This window comes from Amphibalanus amphitrite, unplaced genomic scaffold (assembly GCF_019059575.1).
Source record: "Amphibalanus amphitrite isolate SeventyFive unplaced genomic scaffold, NRLGWU_Aamphi_draft 000496F_arrow, whole genome shotgun sequence".
Lineage (NCBI taxonomy): Eukaryota > Metazoa > Arthropoda > Thecostraca > Balanomorpha > Balanidae > Amphibalanus > Amphibalanus amphitrite.
Window position 1 is genome coordinate 367,135 of NW_024881990.1, and position 23,167 is coordinate 390,301.

Genomic DNA, 23,167 nt, shown 5'->3' on the forward strand with positions numbered 1-23,167 from the left:
TTTGAATTTTTTGTCTGTGAATTTAATTTAGAATTTTGGGTATCGCTGCAATGTGAGCTATACTTATAGGGTTATTTTAGTTGTCCAGTGACCAAGGCCAAACAATATTGGCCGAAATATTTGGACTTGCATACGCAATACAATCCCAGTGAATTCCGATAAAGTTTTATATCTACAACTATTTTAATGGTTGGTGGTGATCACCATTCTTTTTGCCTGTGTTCGTGTACAGAGGGCTGGCGGCTGAGCTGTTGCGGCATGCTCTCACCGACTCATCGGGTTAAGATTGCGGTGGTGGATAAAGAACAGGACCTGCCTTGTCGCTGAACTCTGCACATTGAACGTCCTCCGCCCCGGCCCGTTCCTCACTCCTCTTCCGGAGAGGTACACGCCGCGGCGCCGTTTAGTAGAACTTTCGAGCCGTCCGGCGGCGCCAGCTACTGTCGCTCTTTAGTTCAGTTTCTGGCCGTCCGACGGCGGCACTGTCGCCGATTAGTTGAGTTTCTGGCCGTCCAATGGCGCCACTGTCGCTGTCCGGCAGGTACCGCCGTGCGGGCGAGGCGTTTGTGGAGCTGCACCACGCTGTCACGTCGGCACCCATGTAAGTGGTCTCTGACTGGGCTGGGGTGACCTGACCTGAGCCGTCCTGACCTGATCCTGGGAGCTGGTCTATGGTAGCGGCAGGCAATGGTTGTAGGTACCTAGCGTGGAGAGATAAGCTGTGATCGGGTGGCTTTTTGGTGGGCTAGCTGGATAAGCGTTCAGACTTGTTCTAGTTTCTACTGGTTTTCCGGCCTGTGAGTTATTCCGCAAGCTTGGGTGACTGCAAGCTGCAAGCTGTTGCTTTCGCTTACTTTGTGAGTGGCGGCGGGCCCCCAGAGTGGAATGGTGCTTGGCCTGGAGCGAAAAGCTTGGCCTGAAGCTCTTAATGATAATCCACTAATAGTTTGGCGACAGTCCGCATATCACATTCACCTACTAACTCGGATTTCTCCTCCTTGTCAAATGCAGCCCCGTTCCCTGAGGTAAGTACCACGCAGGGTATATTGAGTGAAAGTACCACGTGCCTAGCACCGAAGAACGAATAACAGATTGTACCAATTTGACGTCGCTGGAGCCTTTCTGAAGGAAGACGTTAAGCTTGTGCATTTATCGCTTCATTTGTATCCACTCTCCAGTCGCACTTTCATAATGCTCTGCTTTGCCTGTCGTTTTTCACCTACAAATCGCTTACCCCACTGCTACCCTCCCCTACCTGACCAGAGTTGATCTCTCCAGTGGTGATTCCTTCACCCATGACACGGTGCCTCGTCTACCCCGTCCACCCGTCTGCACGGCATGTGATACTAGGGTTAACCCTCGCCGGACCTATTGGTTTTCTACATACGCGCCGGCCGAGGGGGGCGGGTACGACCCCCCTCGCCGTTTCGCCCCTGGTGGAGCTAGCGTGTCGCGGAAAAAACGAGCGTGTGCGCCGTTACGAGACGCAGAGATTGGTACCCACCCGATTTTAAGGTCCGAGATCAACCGGTGACCTCTGAGGTCAGGTCAAGTCCCCCAAGGTACGGTTCAGTTTTTGGTGAATAACTTCGCAAAAAACGGCCGCAGAGCCGCGATTTTGGCAGCACCGTGTTCGCCTCGCTCAGGCGCGTCGAATGATATATTTTTTGTCCGGGTCAGGTCAACTTGGGGTGTTGACCTCAGGTCAAGGTCAGGTCAGCACCCCCAGGTCACGAAGTTGGTCAAAAGAGGTCATGTCGCATATCATTCGATTCGGCAGGTCTTCTTGAGTCCATTGGTGGCTTTCCCGACTCGCTAGCTCAATTTAATCAAGAGTTATTGACGAAAAACTAATATGACCTTCATGACGTCGTAAATGACGTCACGCAAGGTCAACATTGCAAAAGTGACGCATCTAACCTTGCAAGGAGTGCATCAAATCACGATTTTGTGTGCTTGAGATAGTTGGAGATCGTTCCCGGCGCCAGAATAGCAGTTTTCATTCTTCCCCATTGACTTATAATGGTGAGGTCACGAAAATGACCTGACCTCATATGACCTTTAGGAAAAATCCGAGATATACAAGTTGTGAGACTCATAATGGATACTAGATCCTGCAAGTTTCATTTCCCTGTGACATCTCCTCTGGCAGTGAGGGCGTTGCAAAGTTGCGACATCTGAAGACCGTGCAGAGGTTCACTTATGACGTCATAGGTCAGTGATCTGACCTGACCCGAAAATGCGGTTGGTGTCAAAAGATCCGGCTTGAATCAAAGGTCAGGTATGCCAAGTTTCAGCTCTCTATCGCTAGTGTGTTCGGAGCTATCGCGAAAAAAACCCTATGGGGGGGGGGGGGGGACGGCACCCGCCCTCCCCCCTCGGCCGGCGAGGGTTAAGCTGCACGTCTCAGCACCACTGTACGACTGCACGCCAAGCGCACTGTATCCTATGGCAATGTGCATGCAGTCCACTGCACAGTGCGCAGCATTACACTCCATGGAACACACACTATATGACGTCTCTAAGTTAATTGTTGGATTTGTTAGTTATCTGTGATGTGTTCTGACATATCAGGACTGTTATGTAACTTGTGCTGAGCTCAAGTCAAGATGCTTATACCAGTAGCTTGCAATGGTGTTTTTATCAGATGTGTATCATAGCCGTGTGGCGCGTATCCGGACGATGCAGATGGGTTTGGTGACCTGGGAAATCTTCTGTTTCTGTTCAAAGGGGGTAGGAGGGTCAGTTTTGTATGTATAGTGGCAATGTCTTTGTGAGGTCGTCGGCTTACTCAGCCATTGCTAGCCTCTCCGGTTCGTTGTTGTACAGATATTGAGTGTTCTTCGGGTACGCACCCTGGAATTGCCAGTCTGTGATGGCATCTGTTGAGCCACCCAGCGGATGAAGAGTAGTGAAGAATAGTTTCTCTCCACCTCTCAGCAGGCGTAGCCAGTTTGTAGCTTTTTCTGACGGAGCTGGTACAGAAACCACTGAACGACGTTCGTGAACTCTTGGGAGGACACGGACCGGTTTAAAGTCATTGCTATAGCATGGATCTCTTCCAATGTTGCCAATGGGGTGCTTCGAGTTGTCAAATTTAACCCCGTCAGTAATTCGAAGTTGCATTTTATTTTTCATAATATGCTTCCCGCAATGCCTCTGAGACTGTCGAGAGCAGATCAGGGTGCGGTGACCGCCAGAAGATGAAACTTATGGTTGCCATTTTTATCGCTAGATGGCAATGCCTGTACCCACCTGGATTGTTAGACTAGCCCGCATAGCTCGTTTACGCTGTTGGCAGCGTTGAAGTCTCCGCTTTCCACATTCATGTCTTGCAGCGCCAGCTCCACCAATAATAGACGAGCGAAAAATGCGAAGAGTAATTTATTGTTAGGGCTGATGGTGCCGTTGTTATTCATGTCAACGCCTTGCTTATATCGATTTGCCACGTCGTTTTAATTGCATATGTAAATGACGTAGTCGACATTCAGGTGCGCGCGCGCTGACGACGACGAAGTTCTTTTTTCGTGTTGAGCGGTGGGAACGATAGCCATTTTCCGCGTGAAATAATGTGCATAGTTCGGGTAATCAATACTTGTCAAATCACTTAAGAATGCTTCCGTATGAATATGAATAGGCACATCAGCCATGATAACGACTGGTGATGCCGATTATTTCCTGTGTGCGATCGTTAGCTTCGTCGGCTGTTTCGGCGATGCGCTGAGCCGCTGGATGACCACGTGAGCTGCGGCCTTCGGGCCCAATCAGGGCCGTGACGTCAGCGGTGCGCTCAGCTGAGCCTGCCGATCATCAGACCTGAAACATTCAGCAGGCCGCGGTGACCGGCGCCGGTGTCCACTTATGACGGCTGGATTATTGACGACCAATGAGGACCATTGGATGGGCACCGGCCGGCCGAGGTGTGCTGCTGATATGGTACTCGTGGGTGACTATTATTGGTGTGAGGTTCGTGGAATGGATATTGCTGTCAATGTGCGTTGGTATGTACGGATTACATGGTTGAACTTCGTCAGTAGAGAGACATCTGAACACTTGGTGGGTTTTATTGCTTTGTATGTGCCAGAAGTACGATGCAATGGGAACTCGGTGTGAGACGAATGGGACGATGTGCATAGCTTTCCACAATGCGAGGTTCCTCTCTTGTTGGCTTAGCCCATCTGGCCTTCGTTTTTATTGGTCTCTTGTGGCCCATTGGGACGTCTCAGTCAACACAAAGGGTCGGCATCATGCCTAATAGTTCTTGTATTTACTCATCTTTCTTTTTTGTTGCGTACATATTTGTGGCAATCTGTAAATTGAAGATCCGAATACCACGGAATATGTGTATAGTCTACGACATATACACGGTTATCCGCCCCCCTCTGCTGTATATAGTCTGTCGTAGACTATATATTCCGTGCGAATACTCTGTATTGTAGACAGAGTCTCATTCACGGTGTCCGTATAAAAACTCCCTGAAACACCGACGGTGACCTTCGTGAATTACTCCTGTTCTGCCCTCGCAGACTGGCTGAAGTTGTGAATCAACTTTGTCCGTTCCGGGAGTCGACTGTCGACGCTAGGCGGCGGTTTCTCGTCCGTCCCATTCTCAAACCTCTGTGCAGACTTGCATTTTATTCACCTACGTTCAGCGTTTCTGAGAAGTCGACTCAGCTTCCCGCGTATCTCATGCGGAATTATCCGGTAACTACGCGTCTGGCGCCTGTTTTCCTCAGCGTGTTGTACCGCTTCTGGTGTCTGCCGTGTACCGCCTGCCAACCAGCCGGGTGGCTGTGTTTAATATCCCGTCGCCGCCGTCCCGGCCGTCTCTGCCGGCGGCGGCCGCTCTGTTCTGACCTGGCACGGGGCCGGGCCGGTCCGGACGGCGGCGGCGGTGCCGGCAGTTGGCTCCGACGGCCACCGGTCGATGCGGGTGGGCGGGACGCCGCCGCCGCCGCCGACGCCGTCGTCGGAGACCACCGCCCCTTTGTGGTGCGGGCGGTGACCGGCGACGGACGGTGGAGAGCCAGCCAGCGAGCACGTGAGAGACCTCTGTCCGCCGGCGGATGGTTGTGCGGTGTCGAGGGGGTAGGGAATCGGGATGGCATTGTTGAGTGAGAGGTTGGGCTGGGCTAGCTGTGCTAGGTTGAGACCGGCGAGTCAGGCTTTGATAGAATAAAGGCTGCCATAGACGCGGGTCTGTTAGGAAAGGTTTTTGTGAGGGGGAGGGGGCTGGGACGAGTGTGGTGGGGAAAGGTCTATCAGTCGTTCTTGGACCAGTCTAGCTGCAATCTTGAAGGGGCTTCTGCGCGCCCATTGTCTCATAAGATGTGTGCCGGACATGCATAAGACGTTTCGGATGCTATGTACGAAGCTGTCATTTTGTTGAATTTTCATTGAGAAACTAAGACGGAATTGACTTTGGATTCCAGAAGTCCGGCTCACTCGTGGCGTAATGGTTGTTTTGAAGCTCTTTTACGTCTTTTTTTAACCGGTGCTGGGGATATTAGGTACGTGAGCGTGGCTTATCATTCCATCACTTTGATCGATGCGTCCTGAACTACACTCGTTTCCAGGCTCAGATGCCCGTTGGACGCTTTTTCGCATTCGTGCAACTGTCCTCCACTTAGTTGCTGCTATGTATTGTTGGATTCATTTTCAAATATTGTTTCTACTGGCAGCCCCAGTCGCTGCCGAGCGAACCGTCCCACCACGGATACACTACAGAACGATTCCGATGCTTCCCCATTTCGCATTTTGCTCACCTCTCGGAGAAAACTTGTGATGATGAAGATTTGCTGACGATTGAACTTTTCTGGCCACCCCTTTATGGAACACTTCGAATGGTGTTTTACGCTTCAAAGCTTCCTTTCTCTTCTATGTAAACTTTGTCTTTGTATTTCTGGGACAAGAAATGGCGTCCTTTCAGCCACAGGCCATCGCCTCCGCACAGGATGGCAGTGGAAAATATGTAATTTTGTATCTCACAATCTCAGACTGTTTTGTCGCGACTATTTTGCCATGAGACCATATTTAAGCATTACAGTAACAGTGAACAGCAGTGGCAAATCTGTCGTCTGGCTCTTACAATCGGGCGACAGGGGTAAGTTGTCACTGTCTTCTGTTCGGCCTGGTGACATATGAGCCTTTTTATCATAGCACAGCACTGCTGACATTGCTGATGTGGACTACTTGGGCAAGATTGGAGGCCATAGATTGAGGCTGGAAATTGAATCAGACATGTATGAGAAGTTTGAGGACATCTGATGAATTGGAGGTCGTGGCTTTGAATGTCTTTCTTTAGACCTACAAAGGTCTATGGTCTCACTTGTCTGGACTAGGTACATGCAGTTGTCTCATTTAGGTACGTTGTTCTCTCAATGTTAACAATCCAAGCGATTATTTAAAGATATGCTACTGTTGGAACCTGCCAGTGTTCCTGACTCATTGTTGCCCGGTTTTCTTTTATTGTATTTTCTATCGGCTACAGTTTTCTACGATATCCCTTGTTCCAGCGATGTGAGCGTCTTTCTTTAGCCATTTGTTTCCACATAAAAGGCTCGCTTGTTGCCCGCTCCTCCTGGTTTTCCCATATTTTGCACTGAGACCTGAACACTGGACTCTTGGGCGCGTACAGCCGCACCCACGAAGACGCTGCCCAGTTCGTCCTGTTCTTTCTGCTCAGAGTCTGCCCGGCTCAAATCCGGGCCTCAGCTGGCCCAGACCCAGAGGCCAGAGCTCGGTCAGGTCGGTTCCAGGACTTGCTCGGCACAGTTACCAGGCCAATTTTGAGTGCAGTCTCAGGCCCGACCTGTTAATTTCCAGGACTCGGTCGTCGGTCCCGTATTATCGCGGGTGTGGTCGGGCTGTCCCATACTGTAGCATCTCGGGATTATATGTCCCGTGGTGTCGGGGGTCCGATTATATCGTTCTAGGTCTTGCTGGTCTATCCCGGTCTGCCCCATGTCATCTAGCGTCCTGTCTGTCCCGTACCGTTGATGGTCCGCTCCCACCGTTGCGGACACTGTTTCTTAGCGATTCTATTCTGGTCAGTCCCATGGTCAGTTGCCGGTCTGTTGTGTCCCGTTCCGTGTCGGCAGTCTAGCCATCAGTAGTTACTGACACCCGTGTGACCGTTCATCGTCCGCGGCAGGCGATAAGTGTTTCCCCGTCACTAACCGTGTCAACAGCGATCCATCAGCGCTGGGCCGCGCTGCCGACTGCCGGGCGATCACCCGATCACGGCTGTCGGCGCCCGTCGGAGCTCTGTGGGCACAGCAAACACGGTCCTGTGTAACCCCACTCATCGCCCCGGGTCTGGTGAGCTGTGTGCAACACTCGCTGCTCACTAGCTGTCGATCTATCTGCTGTTCTGCGTACTTCTCCCCGGTAATAGCGAGCCATCTGAACCTCCATTTACTGCTCCACAATGCTGACAGGAGCTACTTTGCTGAGCGAGCTCTCTTCCCGCTGCTTTGCTGTATTGATCGACAACTGAGCTGCTTTTCGCTGCCAGATGTTGGTACAACGCCTCGGTGTTTTGTTCCTGTGTTTCTGCCCGACGAATTTTTACCTCGTCATTAATCACTATTACGTCTCGCGCTCGCATTTCCCGCCGCTTTCCGTTAGCTTTATTAAGATTCTCCCTCCTCTCTCCCCTCCTGCTCTGTATTCTCCCACCGCTCTTCTCGGCTTGGCAGGCGGCCAACCTGGCTACTCGGCCGCAGTTTCGCTCATACGCAGCTTGCTGGACTCACAGCGTTCATTCGAGCCGCCTCCCACCGGCGCTATCTAATCGCTGTTCCAACTCGCCTCTACGGTAATGCGACCACCGCACCCGTTCCTTTCCAGCCGGGTCGCCGTCGGTCGTATCTGGTATCGGACCGCTCGTTTGATCGATCCTGGGGTCGTCCGCACCGCCGCCATCCCTCCTCCGCGTCTGTCCCGGTGGCTCGGTAGCGTCTCCTTGGGTTACCCATGGCGGCTCTGAGGAAGCTCTCGGCGGCTCCTAGGCAGCTGAGAGACTGCTGATTCTCCACGGCAGCTCCAAGGCGGCTCGCGTTGTGTGTCAGCGTCTGTCGGAGAGTATCGCTACCGCCGCTTCATTTTTCTAATGTCAAACCAAACCAGCCCGGTCGGTCGGCTATTAGACTTAACAGCGGCGACTGGCGATAGTGTGAGTTCAGCCGATGAGCACAGCCATCAACGGTTTGATTTCACCACCAAGCAGTTCGACTGTCTTGATTGACTGCTGAGACTTCAGTGTTGCTAGTATGGCCCGCTCGGCAGCCGCCGTGTACCCAGCCTGTTACCGCATTGTTCCCGACGTGCTCCCGCTGTGCTCCCGCAGTGTTCTCTCTGTGCTGCCTTTGTGTTCACTGTGTTACCGTCTCCGCTCGGCGTTCCGCTGGGTTCCGCCAAGTTCCGCCGGGCTGATTGCCGCGTCCCATCTCGGCGCCGCCGTTTGCCCGGTTTACTGGCGTCGTTGCGCCGCGGAGCACCGACGACGGCCCGGGTCGCCGAATCCGGCCCGCGGCGGAGATCACGTCGTCGGCGGTCGTCGGCAGTCGACCTTTCTGTCCTGGCCAACTACAGACGGCGGCGGCGGGGGCGGTACGCGTAGGTGGCTGACGCGGGGACTGGAGACAGTGTGGGAGGAGGATGTAGAAAGGGTGGAGAGTTGACAGCGTTTTCCGTCATGTGGGAATGCTCCAACGGTAGCTCTCAATTCATGTGGATAACAACAGCTCTGTCAGGAGTCACCAAATATTGCCCACTGTCGCCGCCGTCAGGAGCTGGGAAAAGCCAATGCGTCTACCGGCTGTCGGAAGCTGTGACGGGCCACTGGCGGCTGTCAGATCACACGGACAGCCGGGGTATATTTAGCCAGCCACCAGTGCCATTCGGACACCGACAATTGAGTTAGTGTCTCCAATGACCACCTGTGGCACCGGGTCCGGTACGGCTGTCTCGGCTGTCTCGCTGACCGCTGACCTATAGCTCGCTGAGCGCTGACCGCTGACTGCTAGTCTGCTGAGCGCTGACCGCTAGCTGCTGATCTGCAGACCACTGATCTGCTGGCCGCTGGCCATGACTCGCTGACTAAGCACACATTTGATAAACATGCAAGACCCGCTGGAGTTCCAAAGTGTTGACCTTCTACCAGTCAACCCATCTCGGCGGGACATTGTGTCACGCCTCGCGACTCCCACCTCATGATAAATGCTCGAAGCTGGTAAAGTACGCAGTTGTGGTGAACCCGGAAAGGTCAACGATTTGCACCGCTGTCGCCGCCTCCTCCGCAGTTGACAGCTGCGGTTTGTTCTTTCGATCAGTCCGGTGTTTTCTATCAGGCAGAAGTCACTTGACTCGATGCAGCTTTCCATCGGACTCGTAGGTGGAGAGCTGTGATTTCTTTATTTACTCTATTCCCGTGTATAGCCACCATCAGGCTGGAGTCACGTGTCAAGTGCCTGCCGCTCTCTGCATGCCTCGTGGGTGTAGAGGTGCTCTCCGAAGGTCAGGGACGGAGTTCCAGGGGTGCCCTGTGCCATGTGTCAGCCCAGTCCATACTGAGTGATGGCCCCTCTCGCCGACTGGAGAGGGCTGACCTCTGACCCCGGACGCCATCTAAGGCCAGAGTGGGCCGACGCCGGATGGTCGATTTCTCAAAGGTCTGCGACTGGCGGTTGGAGCGCGCTGGTAGGAGCAGCGGTGTGATCTCTCGACCGAAACGGAGTCAGATGGAGTGGCATTGCTATCGACTCCCAATGGTGACGGCTTCCCCTTAGGTGACCCACGCCTGTAGACGGCAGCTTAGGTGGGTAGCGCTGCTCTGGTTCAGCAGTTTATCCCGCCGCCCGACCACCACGGGCAGAGGCCTCGGAGGACAGTCCTATCTGCCGAGAGAGGGGACATCCGATGAGTCAGGAGGACCGTCCGCGGTCTCCGCCGGTCGATACAGCAGATAGAGACTACCGCTGCGCCGGCAGTGACCGGTCACCACCGCCGGCGGTTTCCCCAGTCAGCTTCTCCACTGTGTGGGAGCTCTGCCGTCGTCGGAACCGACGCGGCGCTCCCGGCGGGGCGGCGTCTGAGCCGGCAATATCTGTCGGCGGCGGCGGTAGTTGGCGGCGCGCCGCCCAGCGCCAGCTTTACGGGAGGCCGCGCCGGCCGGCGCTCTAAAGCGGCACCAAAGGTCAGACGGCGCCGCCGGGTATATAGGCCTTACTGTAGGCCGTACTGGAGCCGGTCGACGGTCCGGGCCTCTGAGACGCCGGGGTGTTCGGTGGGTGTTTCTGAGACTTGGGATGAAGGAAAGGAAAGTGTTGCTTTCGTTGTTGGTTTCGCTGACAGTCGCAAAGCAATGTCTGAACTGTGATCCAGCATAAAAGACAGCTTCAGAATCCTTGATACTACGCTTGCAGAACCGCACGTATCATTGATTTATGAATTCTCGTCAGGCGCCGTATTCATGGGATCAGTCTTGAATATAACCCTTCTCCAGGCACTCTCAGACATTCACAGTCGATCCCAGCAGTCTGTATTCATACCATGCGCGATCTGGGAGGCTAACCGGCGCCGCGGCTGTTCCGGCCGCTTCCGCTATGACACGCTCCCAGTCGCGCAAGAGAACTGAGTAGGGTGAACACTGCTCTGACGGCGGATGAACGGACCTCTACATCACAGTCCGCCCGCCGGAACAGACACGGTTGTCATGACAACCGACAGAGGCAGTAGAATGCCGAGGCGCCTGAGCTGGGGACTGGGGTCGTCCTCTGGACCCTGCAGAGCAGAGTCTAGGGAATCGGAGTGAGGCAGTGGGCCTGGGTCTGGGTCTGCTGTAAGATACTGACCATGGTCTGTGTTATTTTCGAACGCTTTTGTAAGACTCGAGTTTTATATAGCTGAGTATATGAGCTGAGTCACGACCGATTGGATGTATTGTATTGTATTACCTTCATGGACAATCCACGCGGGGCGTGGCGATTACAGTCCATGGGTAAGACTCTATTCGATTGGGTGCTTTGGGCTGCCTGGGGGCGTTTATAAACCTCCGGGACTAGAACTAATGCCCCACCAGATCGGTATCCGTGTCTGGACTTAGCCGGACGGCCGGCGGATCGACGGAAAGTGGGATTTATCGTCATGGCTATCGACGGACGGGTGAGCCGGCCGCCGCGGATTGGAAACCCACCGAGCCGGAACTAAAACAGCGCCGTTCATCACTCAAATGGGACGCCCGCGAAATTTGCACAGGGATATGTGCGGTAACTAGGACGTCTGCGCTGAGTCTGGACGCCCTTTGGGTAGATACTGTTGGATGTTTATTGGGGCTGAAGGGTGCGGGCGGCGGTAAATCAAAGTGAGACGCCACCGGGTGATGTATGATGTGTCTGCCGCCGCGTCTGATTGATGTGTGATGTGCCGACTGACGTTGGTGTGATATACCGTCTGACATATCTGTCTGTGTGGCGTGTGTGAGGGACCAGCTGACGTATGTGTGATGTGCCGCCTGACTTGTGTGTGCTACCGACTGACGTGTCTGATGTACCGGATGACGTGAGTGTGGCGTACCGGCTGACGTGTGTGACGTGCTGGATGACTTGTGTGACGTGTCAGCTGACATATGTGTGACGCACCAGCTGATGTGTCTACTGACGTGTGTGTAACGTGCTTACTAACATATCCAGGGCGATACATTGAACCACTGAAGTCGAAACCAACCAGAGAGAAACAATGTCCAGCGACGGAATGGGAACCACCGAGCCCCCCAAGCCGGAGCTATCGGACGACGCTAACATGTCTCTGTAAGACAGCACCGTCATGTTCGCCTCTTTATGTTGGTGTACAGGCGTGGCGAATGACCTAGACTGCAGGAGGCATGGCTGGAGTATTCGCTGTGTAGCATCGTACTGTTGTGACGTGACCTAGCCCAGTCCGCATTCTCCTCTTTCGATTTTGTTACGGGGTGTTTAGTTACGTGCAGCCAGTGCGTTATCCCTTGCCTCCCTCCTCTCCTTTCCGTGCATGCGAGCCATTCGTGCTCCACGGCGGTAGCTGTTGTCCACGGTCGGCTGGTCCATGAGTGTGTAGTCTGTTGTGTATTTGTCACATGATCTCTGGCTGTATGGTGTGATGTATTTGCTGTCTCCGTGAGCTCTTGTTCATTCATTTATCTACACTTGTTTGTTATGTCACGGCCCCACGATTGAGGAATGAGTCATCATGTTGCACGTACCGTTGCATGTAGTTGCATGTAGTGGCGATCCCGGATCCCGCTATACACAATGCACATCAAAGCATCGCAAACGACACTGCATGTGATGGTACCGCTCTAAGTCCACTTGTTGGCATGGGGATTACACACAGCACATGGGCTGATGTTCGTGCCGAGCGTGTGGGCCGCGGCGGTAGTGGCCGCTTGGCTGACCTGTTGAATTGCAGCCTGTTTCGTGTACTGTGAAATGTACGGTTGCCGCGACTCTCACGGCATACGAGTAAGCTCGTCGTGAACTTAGGAGTAACATTCGGGTGGCTAGACAGCCACAGTTGATAGTAATTGCTGTCTGGGGATAATTTAATTCGTGGAATAGAGGTGTTTTTGAATAGCACATGCGGAAGCAATGCGCAGTTCCTCTGGAAATAGTTGCCGCGCCGTGCGCTGTTTAAATTAAGCTGCTTGTCAGGCTCTCCATCTTCAGTGCTAACTTCATTACGGCTGGTGGTGGTGGCGTGTCGGCCGTCCTCACCCTGGGCACGTGCTCTCAGCATGACTTGCGGCGCCGCCCGGTCGCCAGGGCTGCTCTAGTGCCCTCGTGAGACTTAGGTTGGTGTGGCGTTCTTCTTTGCCAGATGCCTGTTATCAGCAACATTGCCACTTACCGCATTTACCATTGCCGTCTTCAATTCATCATCTAGCGGTGGTGACAAGTGATGATCCCTGCGCTCCTCCCCTATTCCATTGGAGCCCCCGTCCCCACTTTCCAGATAACCATTAACCTCACTCGCAGTCACCCGTTCCAGCCTCAGTTGCCCACTGCCATCCCCCAGTCATCCACTGCCACCCCCAGTCATCCTTTACAGTCACACCGGTCACCATTTGCAGTCCCCGGCCACCTTTTACAGTCCTCAATCACCCCTACCGTTCCCAGTCACCCATACCGTTCCCAGTCACCGCCGTTAGTGTCCAGCTAACGCCCGTGTGACGCAGATGGAGCGGCTGAAACGGACCGCCTGCGCTCACCTCGCTCCCAGGGGAGAGATGACCTGGCGTCCAGCTCTCTCCCACGGGGCAGATGAACGGCTATTTGAGGCCGGTGTCCCGGTCGAGCAGGGCGAGCCCCAAACTGTTCTACAGCGTGCGTCACCTGTGACTTTCACGCTCCTGGAGGAGGCTCTGATCCGTCATCACACCTGAATTCATCAACCTCGGACTGCTCTTTCCAGCATCCATCCAAAGTTCCAGTGGATTTGCTTTATATTTTCCTACGGCTGAATCCATGATTAAGTAAGAATCATTTCCAGAGTCCCTGTGGCACCGTCTTCACTGTCCCCGAACACCTGAACCCATGCCTACTCTCCAATGTCTTGCTAGATACGATCCTATGCCCAGAAATGAACTGAAAACCGCCCGTTTCTACCCTCCCAGTAGCGATCTTCCCACCGTGTCACGTTTGTTGACCGGAACACCGCGCCCCCGGTCTCTGGCCCATACCTTTCGTGCCATATCTACAATGACATCCATTATGCAGCGCGCCGCTGGTCACAGCCGCTGGTCCCCCGTCCTCGCCTGCGTTCTTTCCGGAGCTGTTACCAGGCGTGCCGTCACGTACCGACTGACGTCACTCGCTCACCCTCCCTTCGGATTATTTTTTTCTGATAGCTAGGCTAGCGCTTTGTCTGGTCTTAATCACATCCGTCTTTCGGTGCTAGAGGTCAACGCTCTATTCTGCCACTCAGTCTTTCTGCAACTAATAAATGATTTCGTTTTGTCTTGCCCTCTCCTTCAATTCATTTGTTCCAGCTAACACAGGACAGTGCGGACAGCGCTCGGCGGTGTTCTAGCCCTCCTCTCTGTTCGTCCCCAGCCATCCGCTGAACCCACCACCCTGTTCTAGCCCCTTCTCTCCCTATGTTCGTCCCCAGCTTACAGAGGACGCTACTCTGCCCTGTCATAACATTCCCTCTCTTCGTCCCCAGCTAACGGACCGCTCGCTCTGTTCTTACCGCTCTCTCTTTTATCGTCCCCAGCTACCAGAGGACAGTGCTGGCAAACATTACCCCGTCTAATCACATGCTCTCTGTTCGTCCCCAGCTACCAGAGGACGGGCGCGGCGCTGAAGAGCACCGGCGAGAAGGCCTCTGGCCTGTTCGCCGGCCTGGGAGCCAAGATCAGCGAGGCGCGGGAGTCGGCCGCCTTCAAAACGGTCGAGGAGCGGATGGGCACCATGGTCAACTCGGTCAAGGTAGGCGGAGTTTGTGGCTGCGTCTGTTTGTGATGGCCATTTGTGACCGTGTATGGTGAAGGAACTGCCCACAAGATAGCCGTCGGCGTTTTAGATTAAGTGCTGATAGCTATCCCACACAACCAGGCTTTGGTACGCAGTTGGCAACAGGCGCGATTCGGGGCGTCGCTGAATTACATCTGCTCGTGCCCTTTCTGTATGAAGGTCGGCTGAGCTATTTGTAATGCTGTTAAATGTGCAGCAGTTCCTCAGGTGTAACTTATCATGGCCATCCCCAAGGAGGAAGTCTGCCCAGTTCTGGCGGCTCCACGAGCGTAGCATCATACATCACGTGAAGTTCCTTTATTATTCACAGGATGGTCATCGTCTGGGAATGCTCATCACTCACTGAAACTTGGGAGTGTCATAAAATTTCATGCGCATTTTAATGCGTGCACCGCAAGCAATTTCATTGCTAGAATACCGCTTTCACTTTCAATAAAAAGGCGCCGAGTCCATTAATGCTCCGCCTGACGGAGCATCGCCCACGTATGTTCTGCCAGCGCCTTTGAGCACGACCAATAAGGACTTAAAATAGACCGTGCCCTGGAGTTAATTCAGGAAAGTTGTTGCCATGCGCTCCTGCCGCAATCTGTGACAGGTATCACGAAACTTGAAAAGAGGTGGGACGAGTGTAGGGGGTGAGGTCTCGTGAGTGACTGGTTGAAGTGTCGTGTGAGTCAGGTGTGTGGCGTCGAGACTCGGGCGTGTGGGTGTGAGCCTTGGATTGCGGCGGTGGGGTGGTGGGGCGGTAGGGGTGTGGGCGTTATTCGTGTAATGGAGGTGTGGACTTGTGGGGTGTTTGTATGGTATGGTACCGTGGATTGCAGGTGTGTGGGCGTTAGTTGTAGATGACGCAGGTGGTCCCCCACTACTGAGTGTCGTGCCAGCGCGCCGTTACAGAGGGTGTTGCGGCGGCAGGCCCGCGGGACGGCCTCGTCAGCCGCTGTAGCAATCAATGGTCGGGGTTGGAGCGGCCCGGGCCGACTGAACGGAGCGGGCTGAGCCGAGCGACGGCGGCGCTTTCGTCCGTCGGTTCGTCTGCCCGCCCGTTCGTCTCGTCGGTTGGTCTGTCCGTACGTCCATCACAGCGACATCCCATATCGTTCCCTGTCCTCGCTTCCGGCCCTTCCTTCCCGTCATAGTAGCGTCTCACTCGTCCCGCTCCGTGTCGTACCGTCTCGCCTCCTCCTGTCCCGTGGCGTTCCGTCGCTTTCCGTCCGGCCGGTGGTCGCTGCGATCGATGGGGCCGCTGGCCGCTCGGGAAGCCATACCGGCGGCGCTGGGCGCGGACACTGCCGCTGGCCTGTCCGGCCGGGTGACCCAACACCGAGCTCCCGGCACGGCTTGGCGAAGACAGTACACTGTTCAATGCTCCATGTTCATCCCATCCCTCGCCTCCTCTCCCCAGCCTGTCCAGGATGGTCGGCTCCTGGAGACCCGGCGTCTCCCTCCCTCCCCGTCAGAGACCCTTCTCATCAGGCGCGCCCGACCGGCCGCCAAGTCAGCCTCGATCACGGCTTTGCCGCGGACCGATCGTCCCACTATCGAGCTCGCCTCCCCCGCCCCCGCCCCCGCCCGGCGCTCCATCCCCATCGATCCCGTCGGGCGGCGGGGGCGGCGGGGGCCAGCTCTCTCGGTAGCTCCCGCTCGTCGGTGGTGACGAGGAACCGGAGCGGTCGGCGCGGTATGAGGAGAGCGCTCTGCCCAGCGAGCTGTGACAAGGATGGGCGGGGATAGACATGTGTTTCTCTTTGGTGGTTGGGCTCGGACATCGGTAGGGCAGAGGGGGACTATTCGGAGTTATTCTCTCCACCCGCCGCGGTCTGACAGAGCGCAGGTTTCGGGGGAGGATGGGTCGTTTTATCGATAGTAGTCCGGTTATTTGTATTGATATCCGACGTTGAGCGGGCAGGTAGGCGGCTGGGGAGGGCGCGTTTTGTCACAGAGCCCGACATTTGCCTGTCGCCTCGGAGCACTCTTCCGGCCACTGCACTCCTGAAGCCCATTTGGGTCGGCATTGTGCTCACCGCCCGAGCCATTCAGCACCAAAGAATGCCATTTGGGCCGATGGATTGAGTTTGACGGACCCCGGAGGTGGCGAGCGGACCCCACGCCTCCGGCTGACGGCCGTTCTCGGCAACCGATTAACATTTCAGCCGGGCTGCCGGTGGGCGCCGGTTATTGTGCGGGAACGTCGGACCGACGGCAGTCGCTCGGCTCACGGCTGACAGGGGTAGCGCCGGGGCGGAGCGGCCGGTCGTGGGTTTGGGTCAGATGCTGCTAGTCGAGGGAGAAGGTGGTGCACTTGAGAGATAGCCATCGGGGTCGGGGGTGGTCGGCCGTTTGTGGGTTCCTTTTGACCTGGGCTTTATCTTGATGTTACTAATTTTGGAAATTAATTATGACCAGCCGATGACCTTTGACCCACAATTTTGCCATGATAAGGAGGCTCTCAAATGATTTTGAACCTTTCTCCGTGACTCAAAGTCGTTAAGATTATCCCTCAGGCTGTTCCAGTTGTCATGGGACCTATAACACTATGCAACAGTCATTTTGTTCCTGAGTAACGACCGATTTTTTTTGGACTCATTGGGTCCCATTATAACCGAAATGGGCATTTGTTTTGATCTGAAAATGCTTTTCCGGTTTTCAGAGACGATTTTCGATTTTTGGCCCCGAAATTCGGTTTTTGGCCCACTGTGTCCGGTGTAATTGAGTAAGCGACTCGCGGTAACTTTCATCGCCCTTCCTATGCCACAAGCTTTCGAATGATATCCGGTTTTGCATATTTGCGTGTAAAAATAACGTCATAAATCTATGTTAAAGTAAGAAAATATTGAAATTTTGTAAAAAATTGACATTTTTTTCGATTTCATTTCAAAATAGAGAAAAAACTAAAGGCCCTATCCAAATTCTGAGCCCAGTTCCTTGAAGAGCATTCAATTTCCGTTCGGAAGGTACTATTTTAGTGCATTTTATTGGTTTACTGTGGCGTCCAGATTGAGTCACTTGAAAAACGGGCCCCCAGCCATTTCCATGACAATATGTGTTCAGTGCATGAAGAATCATTCTAACAAATGGAGGTACAGATCAAAATTCTGAGCGACAGGACTGCTCAAAAGTAAGTTCCTGCGTGTGACCCGAGGTCACAAGGGGTCAACAACATGACCTCAGTTGACCCCTCGTTGATCCTATGGCGTTAACATACGTTATCAGGTTAATGCTATGTGATATGACATAGGATATGTGTTTAGGTTAACTCAATCTGGACGCCACAGGAATCCGATAAAATGCACTAAAAAGGTACCTTCCGAACGGAAATTGAATGCTCTTCAAGGAACTGGGCTCAGAATTTGGATAGGGCCTTTAGTTTTTCCTCTATTTTGAAATGAAATCGAAAAAAATGTCAAATTTTTACAAAATTTCAACATTTTCTTACTTTAACATATATTTATGACGTTATTTTTGCACGCAGATATGCAAAACCAGATATCATTCGAAAGCTTGTGGCATAGGAAAGGCGATGAAAGTTACCGCGAGTCGATTACTCAATTACATCGGACACGGTGGGCCAAAAACCGAATTTCGGGGCCAAAAATCGAAAATCGTCTCCGAAAACCGGAAAAGCATTTTCAGATCAAAACTAATGCCCATTTCGGTTATAATAGGACCCAATGAATAAGAAAAATTCGGTCGCTTTCCAGGAACAGAAAATGTTTCATTTTTTGTTGCATAGCATAGGCGTAGGAACGTTTTCGAAAGTGGGGGGGCCAGGCTCCCAGAGGTCTAAAACCTAACCTACCCCCCAAATCCAATTTCTCCTCGGATTTCGGCCACTTTGTTTTCGCAAACATGCTCAGAGGTAAACACAAAATCGAGACAAAAAAAAATGGTTAAATTTCAGGGAGACTCCCGTCCAGAAACTCAAACTGATGGACTTGTTCCCCTGTCCTCCGCAGCCGTTGGCACCCATGCAAATTCCAGAGGCATCCAGCAACTTTTTCACGAGCGAGCGTGAAACGTGCAAAGCGAGTCTTTTCAATATGCCTATAAAATCAGCATGAACGGCCCAGCTAGGCTCAGCCAGGCCTGTAACGTTTTTCAGAGGTTTTATATCAGCCACCACTGCAACTGGGCTGATATCAGAGGCCGGTGTGAGACCTTTAGAGGCCGGTCTGGTCCCTCAGAGACCAGTTTAACCATCGCCGGACCTATAGGTTTTCTACATACGCGCCGGTGGAAGGGGGGGGCGGGGGCGGGTACGACCCCCCTCCCTCGCCGTTTCGCCCCAGGTGGAGCTAGCGCGTCGCGGAAAAACGAACGTGTGCGCCGTTACGAGACGCAGAGATCGATACCCATTTTAAGGTACTAGGTCAACCGGTGGCCTCCGAGGTCAGGTCAAGTGCCCCACGGTACGGTTCCGTTTTTGGTGAATAACTTCGCAAAAAACGGCCGCAGAGCCGCGATTTAGCCAGCATCATTTTCGCCTCTCTCAGGCGCGTCGAATGATATACTTTTTGTTTGGGTGAGGTAAACTTAGGGTGTTGACTTTGGGTCACGGTCAGGTCAGCGCCCCCAGGTCACGAAATTGGTCGAAGGTCATGTCGCATATCATTCAATGCGGCAGATCTTCCTGAATCCATTAGTGGCTTTTCCCGACTCGCTAGCTCAATTTGATCGGGAGTTATTGACGAAAAATTAATATGACCCTTATAACGTCATAATTATGACGTCGCGCAAGGTCAACATTGCAAAAGTGACGCATCAAACCTTGCAAGGAGTGCATGAAATCACGATTCGGTGTGCTTGAGATAGTTGGAGATCGTTCCTGGCGCCAGAAAAAGACTTTTCATTTTATCCCCATTGACTTATACCTACCTACCTAATGGTGAGGCTACGAAAATGACCTGACCTCATATGACCTTTAGGAAAAATCCGAGATCTACAAGTTGTGAGACTCCTAATGGATACTAGGTCCTGCAAGGTTCATTTCCCTGTGAAAGCTCCTCTGGCAGTGAGGGCGTTGCAAAGTTGTGACATCTGAAGACCGTGCAGAGGTTCACTTATGACCTCATAGGTCAGTGACCTGATCTGACCCGAAAATGCTGTTGGTGTCAACAGATCCGGCTTGATTCAAAGGTCAGGTATGCCAAGCTTCAGCTCTCTATCGCCGGCGTGTTCGAAGCTATCGCGAAAAAAAAAACTATGGAGGGGCGGCATCCGCCTCCCCCCGGCCGGCGAGGGTTAACCCTCGCCCAGGCAGGGGGGGTCGATGCGACCCCCCCTAAGGTTTTTCGAAGGTAGCGTAAAAACGGCGGCGCGCAGCGCCGCCAAATTTGGCACAGTCTATGGGGCACCCTTTTTACATATGACCTGAAAATTTCAGGTCCGGGTGACCTTGGGTCAGGTCACCAGGTCAGAAAAACCGGTACAAGGTCATGGTCAAATTTCAATTTTCTTTTTGCGCCTGTCCAACTCACAGTTTTGCACTGATTTCCTTCAAACTTTCAGGATGTGCTAAGTTCACCGAGTTGTATAACATATAGTTCGGTTTTTTTGAGGTCACTGACCTGAGGTCAGTTAGAGGTCATTACGTCGTAATGTTAAGCCTATGGGAAAATACTAAATTCGGAAAATACTGGAGATATCCGCTTCGTTCTATCATTTTTGTGCTTTGAAACCACAGTACTTAACAGCAGGTCACTTGGTGCTTCTTTGTTTGGTGTACTTATCCATGGGTCAGGTCAAATGAGGTCAACTGAGGTCAAATGACGTTTTGCCAATAACTTGGCACATAATGACGCTAGAACTTAAAAAATGGTATCATTGTGTTCTTGGTGATCAGCCGAATCGAATGATATGCAATGTGATGCAATTTGGTTAACTTGAACTTAATTTATTAATTTAAGTTTACTTAAAATTTAAGAAAAACTTTAAGTACACTTAAGCAAGCTAAAAAGTATATCATTCGACGCGCCTTGACGTGCTGAGTTCACTGGTGCTTTTCTTTTTGCGCTATCTTAATTAGATCAAAAGTTATAAGCGAAAAACTTTTGACCTGTTTTTAGCGAAATTTTTACATTTATACCCCCCGAAACCCCCCTAAATATTGACCTAGAGCAACCAAATTTGCACAGGGGCGAGAAATCCAGGGGGTCCACCTACCTACCAAATTTGGTGTTTCTAGGTGCCATAGGAGCCAATCGCGAGGGGGGGGGGGTCGCATCGACCCCCTCTGCCAGGCCGTGTTATGAAAAATGCCCTGCCAGGGCGAGGGTTAAGGCTCTCAGAGACCAGTACAGGGCCTGCAAAGGGCAGTTTGAGACCTTTAGATGCCGACTTGGGCCATCGGAGGCTAATGCGGGTCCTTACAGGCCAGCATGGGCCCTCAGAGATCAGTGTGGGACCCTAAAATACCGGCATGGGCTTACCGGCATGGGAAAATACCGGCACGGGATCTCAGGGCCCCGCAGTGCGGGGCCCTCAACTGCGGGGCCCTCAGATCCCATGCCTCAGATCCCATGCTCAGAGGCACCTAAAGGTTAGTCTTGGGACCCCAGACAGAGGTCAATGTGGGTTCTCATCCGTCAATATGGGTGCTTGACCGCCACTGAAGGGCCCTCTTAGATCAGTGTAGGACCCTCAAAGACTGGTATGGGAGCTGTTAATAGCTGGCGTGGGTTTCTTAAGCCTCCTGACAATAGAATAAGGGCCAGAGCCCCATACGCCCATGGGGGCCCATTGGTTGTTTGGGGGGGGGGGGACAAATGAAATGATGGCCCCCTGATTAGCCTTTGGAGGCTGAAGGGCATGGCCCTGATACCCCCTCTGCAACCACCACTGCACTGAAAGTGGAAGGGGAGGGGAAGATACAGACATCGCTGGCCACCAGCCTGTTTGAACCGAGGCTGGGGGCACGGTCACCCTGGCCCCCAGCTACTACGCCTTTGACGAACTATGCCGACTCCAAGCAGATCCGGTAAGCGTTGGTCGTTTGTATACGCATTCTCCTGCACCGTGCTAGTATTTTCTTATACCTTTTCAGTGCCCGCTCATGTCCCGCGTCTCGTATTCAACAAAATGCTGCCACCAGGACTCACAGTTTTGTGTCTGATATGGTTTCCTTCATTGAGTGAAGGAAATTGCGGTCAATAACGCTGTAGAAACAAAAGGGAATGTTCATTAAAGGGAGGCTGAATAGTCGTCAAGTTCTGGTGTTTAGGGTACCGGGTGGTAGGTACAGACAGACACTAAAGTCAGCAAAAAGTGGGGGGGCCAGTTAACATTGCTGGCCCCCCCACCTCCGAAAGTGGGGGGGCCATGGCCCCCCCGGCCCCCCCTGTTCCTACGCCTATGTTGCATAGTGTAATCGAACAAGCCTTAATCACACGGCAAACGTCCTCCAATTTTTAATTAGTTTATTACATGCTTGCTTCGAGACAGCTGCTAAACTCAGTGTCTTCGAAATTACCTTCCTCAATCCTTGTTAATTAAACACTCATGGTCATGCGAGTTATTTTTATTGGTTATTTTTTGTTCTGTCACCATCGTGTGTCGGGCTATTACAGTTTGATTGTTTTAACAAACCATATTGATCAGTGATCACTGGATGGCGTAGTTAAAGGTGTCGCAAATAGAGACTTTTGTGTCTTATAACTCTAATGCCATCGTTCAGCGATGCCCCTAGTAGGGTGTTATTTTTGGCCAGCACGCGAACTGGTTGTTTTGTCCAATTATGCTCAGCTGTTCAGATGCCACCTGGCGCTTACTATAAGTGAAGATTTAGTCATTCATTACTATCAATTATGTTCAAGAATGTTCTTTATGTAAAGGGTCGTGTGTGTTTTACTTTGGTGACCCTCGGGCTAAATCCGCCTCGGTCCCCGCGGTGGCGAGCTGTCTCTCCCCAGTAGTGGTCCTTCGTGAGGCCTCGACTTCGTTTGGTAAGGTCATTTGGTCTCGACAAGTGAGTGGTGGACAATAATTGGCACCATCCTTGTCGGCCCGTTTTACAGACTCGATTGTTTCGCTCTCCTCTTCTCAGTCTCTCGTCAGCAGCGAGTGTGTTTGTTTCTCCTCTCCTCCACTGGTCACTGCGACCGCCAGCGTGTGTGCGCTCCTCCCCCTCCCCCAGACACTCTTCGCGATTGTGTATGCTGACAGCACCTCCCTGCTCTTTTCCAGAGCAAGGTATCGACATCACACAGCAACTCGACACAGTCATTTGACGAGGCGCTGCGAGAGGCCGAGGCGGCGCAGCAGAAACAGGCGGCGGCCGCCGCGGCGCCTCCTGCCGGCGGCGGCGAAAAACCTCAGTAGGCGCCAGCCGCGCAGCCGCCCGCGGCGGGCCCACACCCATTCCAGGAGGCCGGCGGCGAACCGACCGCCGGCACACAGAGACAGACAGTCAGACAGAGAGACAGCGCGTTTATTTACACCGTGTCGTGGCTAGCGTAGCGGGCTGGAGGGGCGGTCCCTCTCAGCCAGTGTATTTATTGGTGCGCGCGCGCGTGCCGTAGTGTTCTGTTGAGACGGCGTCTGTTTGGTTGACGGTGGCGTGGCGCCCGACGCCGCATATCACGGTCGGCAGCGGCCGGCGCCGTCTGACGGGCCGGCCGGCCAGCCAGCCGTGAGGCAATACATCAGTTAGACGACGA

General features: G+C 53.1%; 1 protein-coding gene across 8 annotated transcripts in view; it reads left to right on the plus strand.

Annotated features, from left to right (window-relative positions):
• Nucleotides 1-23,167, plus strand: part of LOC122392656 (tumor protein D53-like) — a 41,364-nt gene extending 18,197 nt beyond the window's left edge. For 4 of the 8 annotated variants that reach the window (XM_043387753.1, XM_043387754.1, XM_043387752.1 and 1 more), the window contains 3 exons: nucleotides 542-601; nucleotides 14,318-14,468; nucleotides 22,695-23,167. In XM_043387753.1, the coding sequence (XP_043243688.1) occupies nucleotides 542-601; nucleotides 14,318-14,468; nucleotides 22,695-22,829 (346 nt within the window). In that variant the 3' untranslated portion in view covers nucleotides 22,830-23,167. The remainder of the gene's footprint in view (nucleotides 1-541; nucleotides 602-14,317; nucleotides 14,469-22,694) is intronic. The other 4 variants (XM_043387756.1, XM_043387757.1, XM_043387755.1 and 1 more) reach the window with 1 other exon arrangement.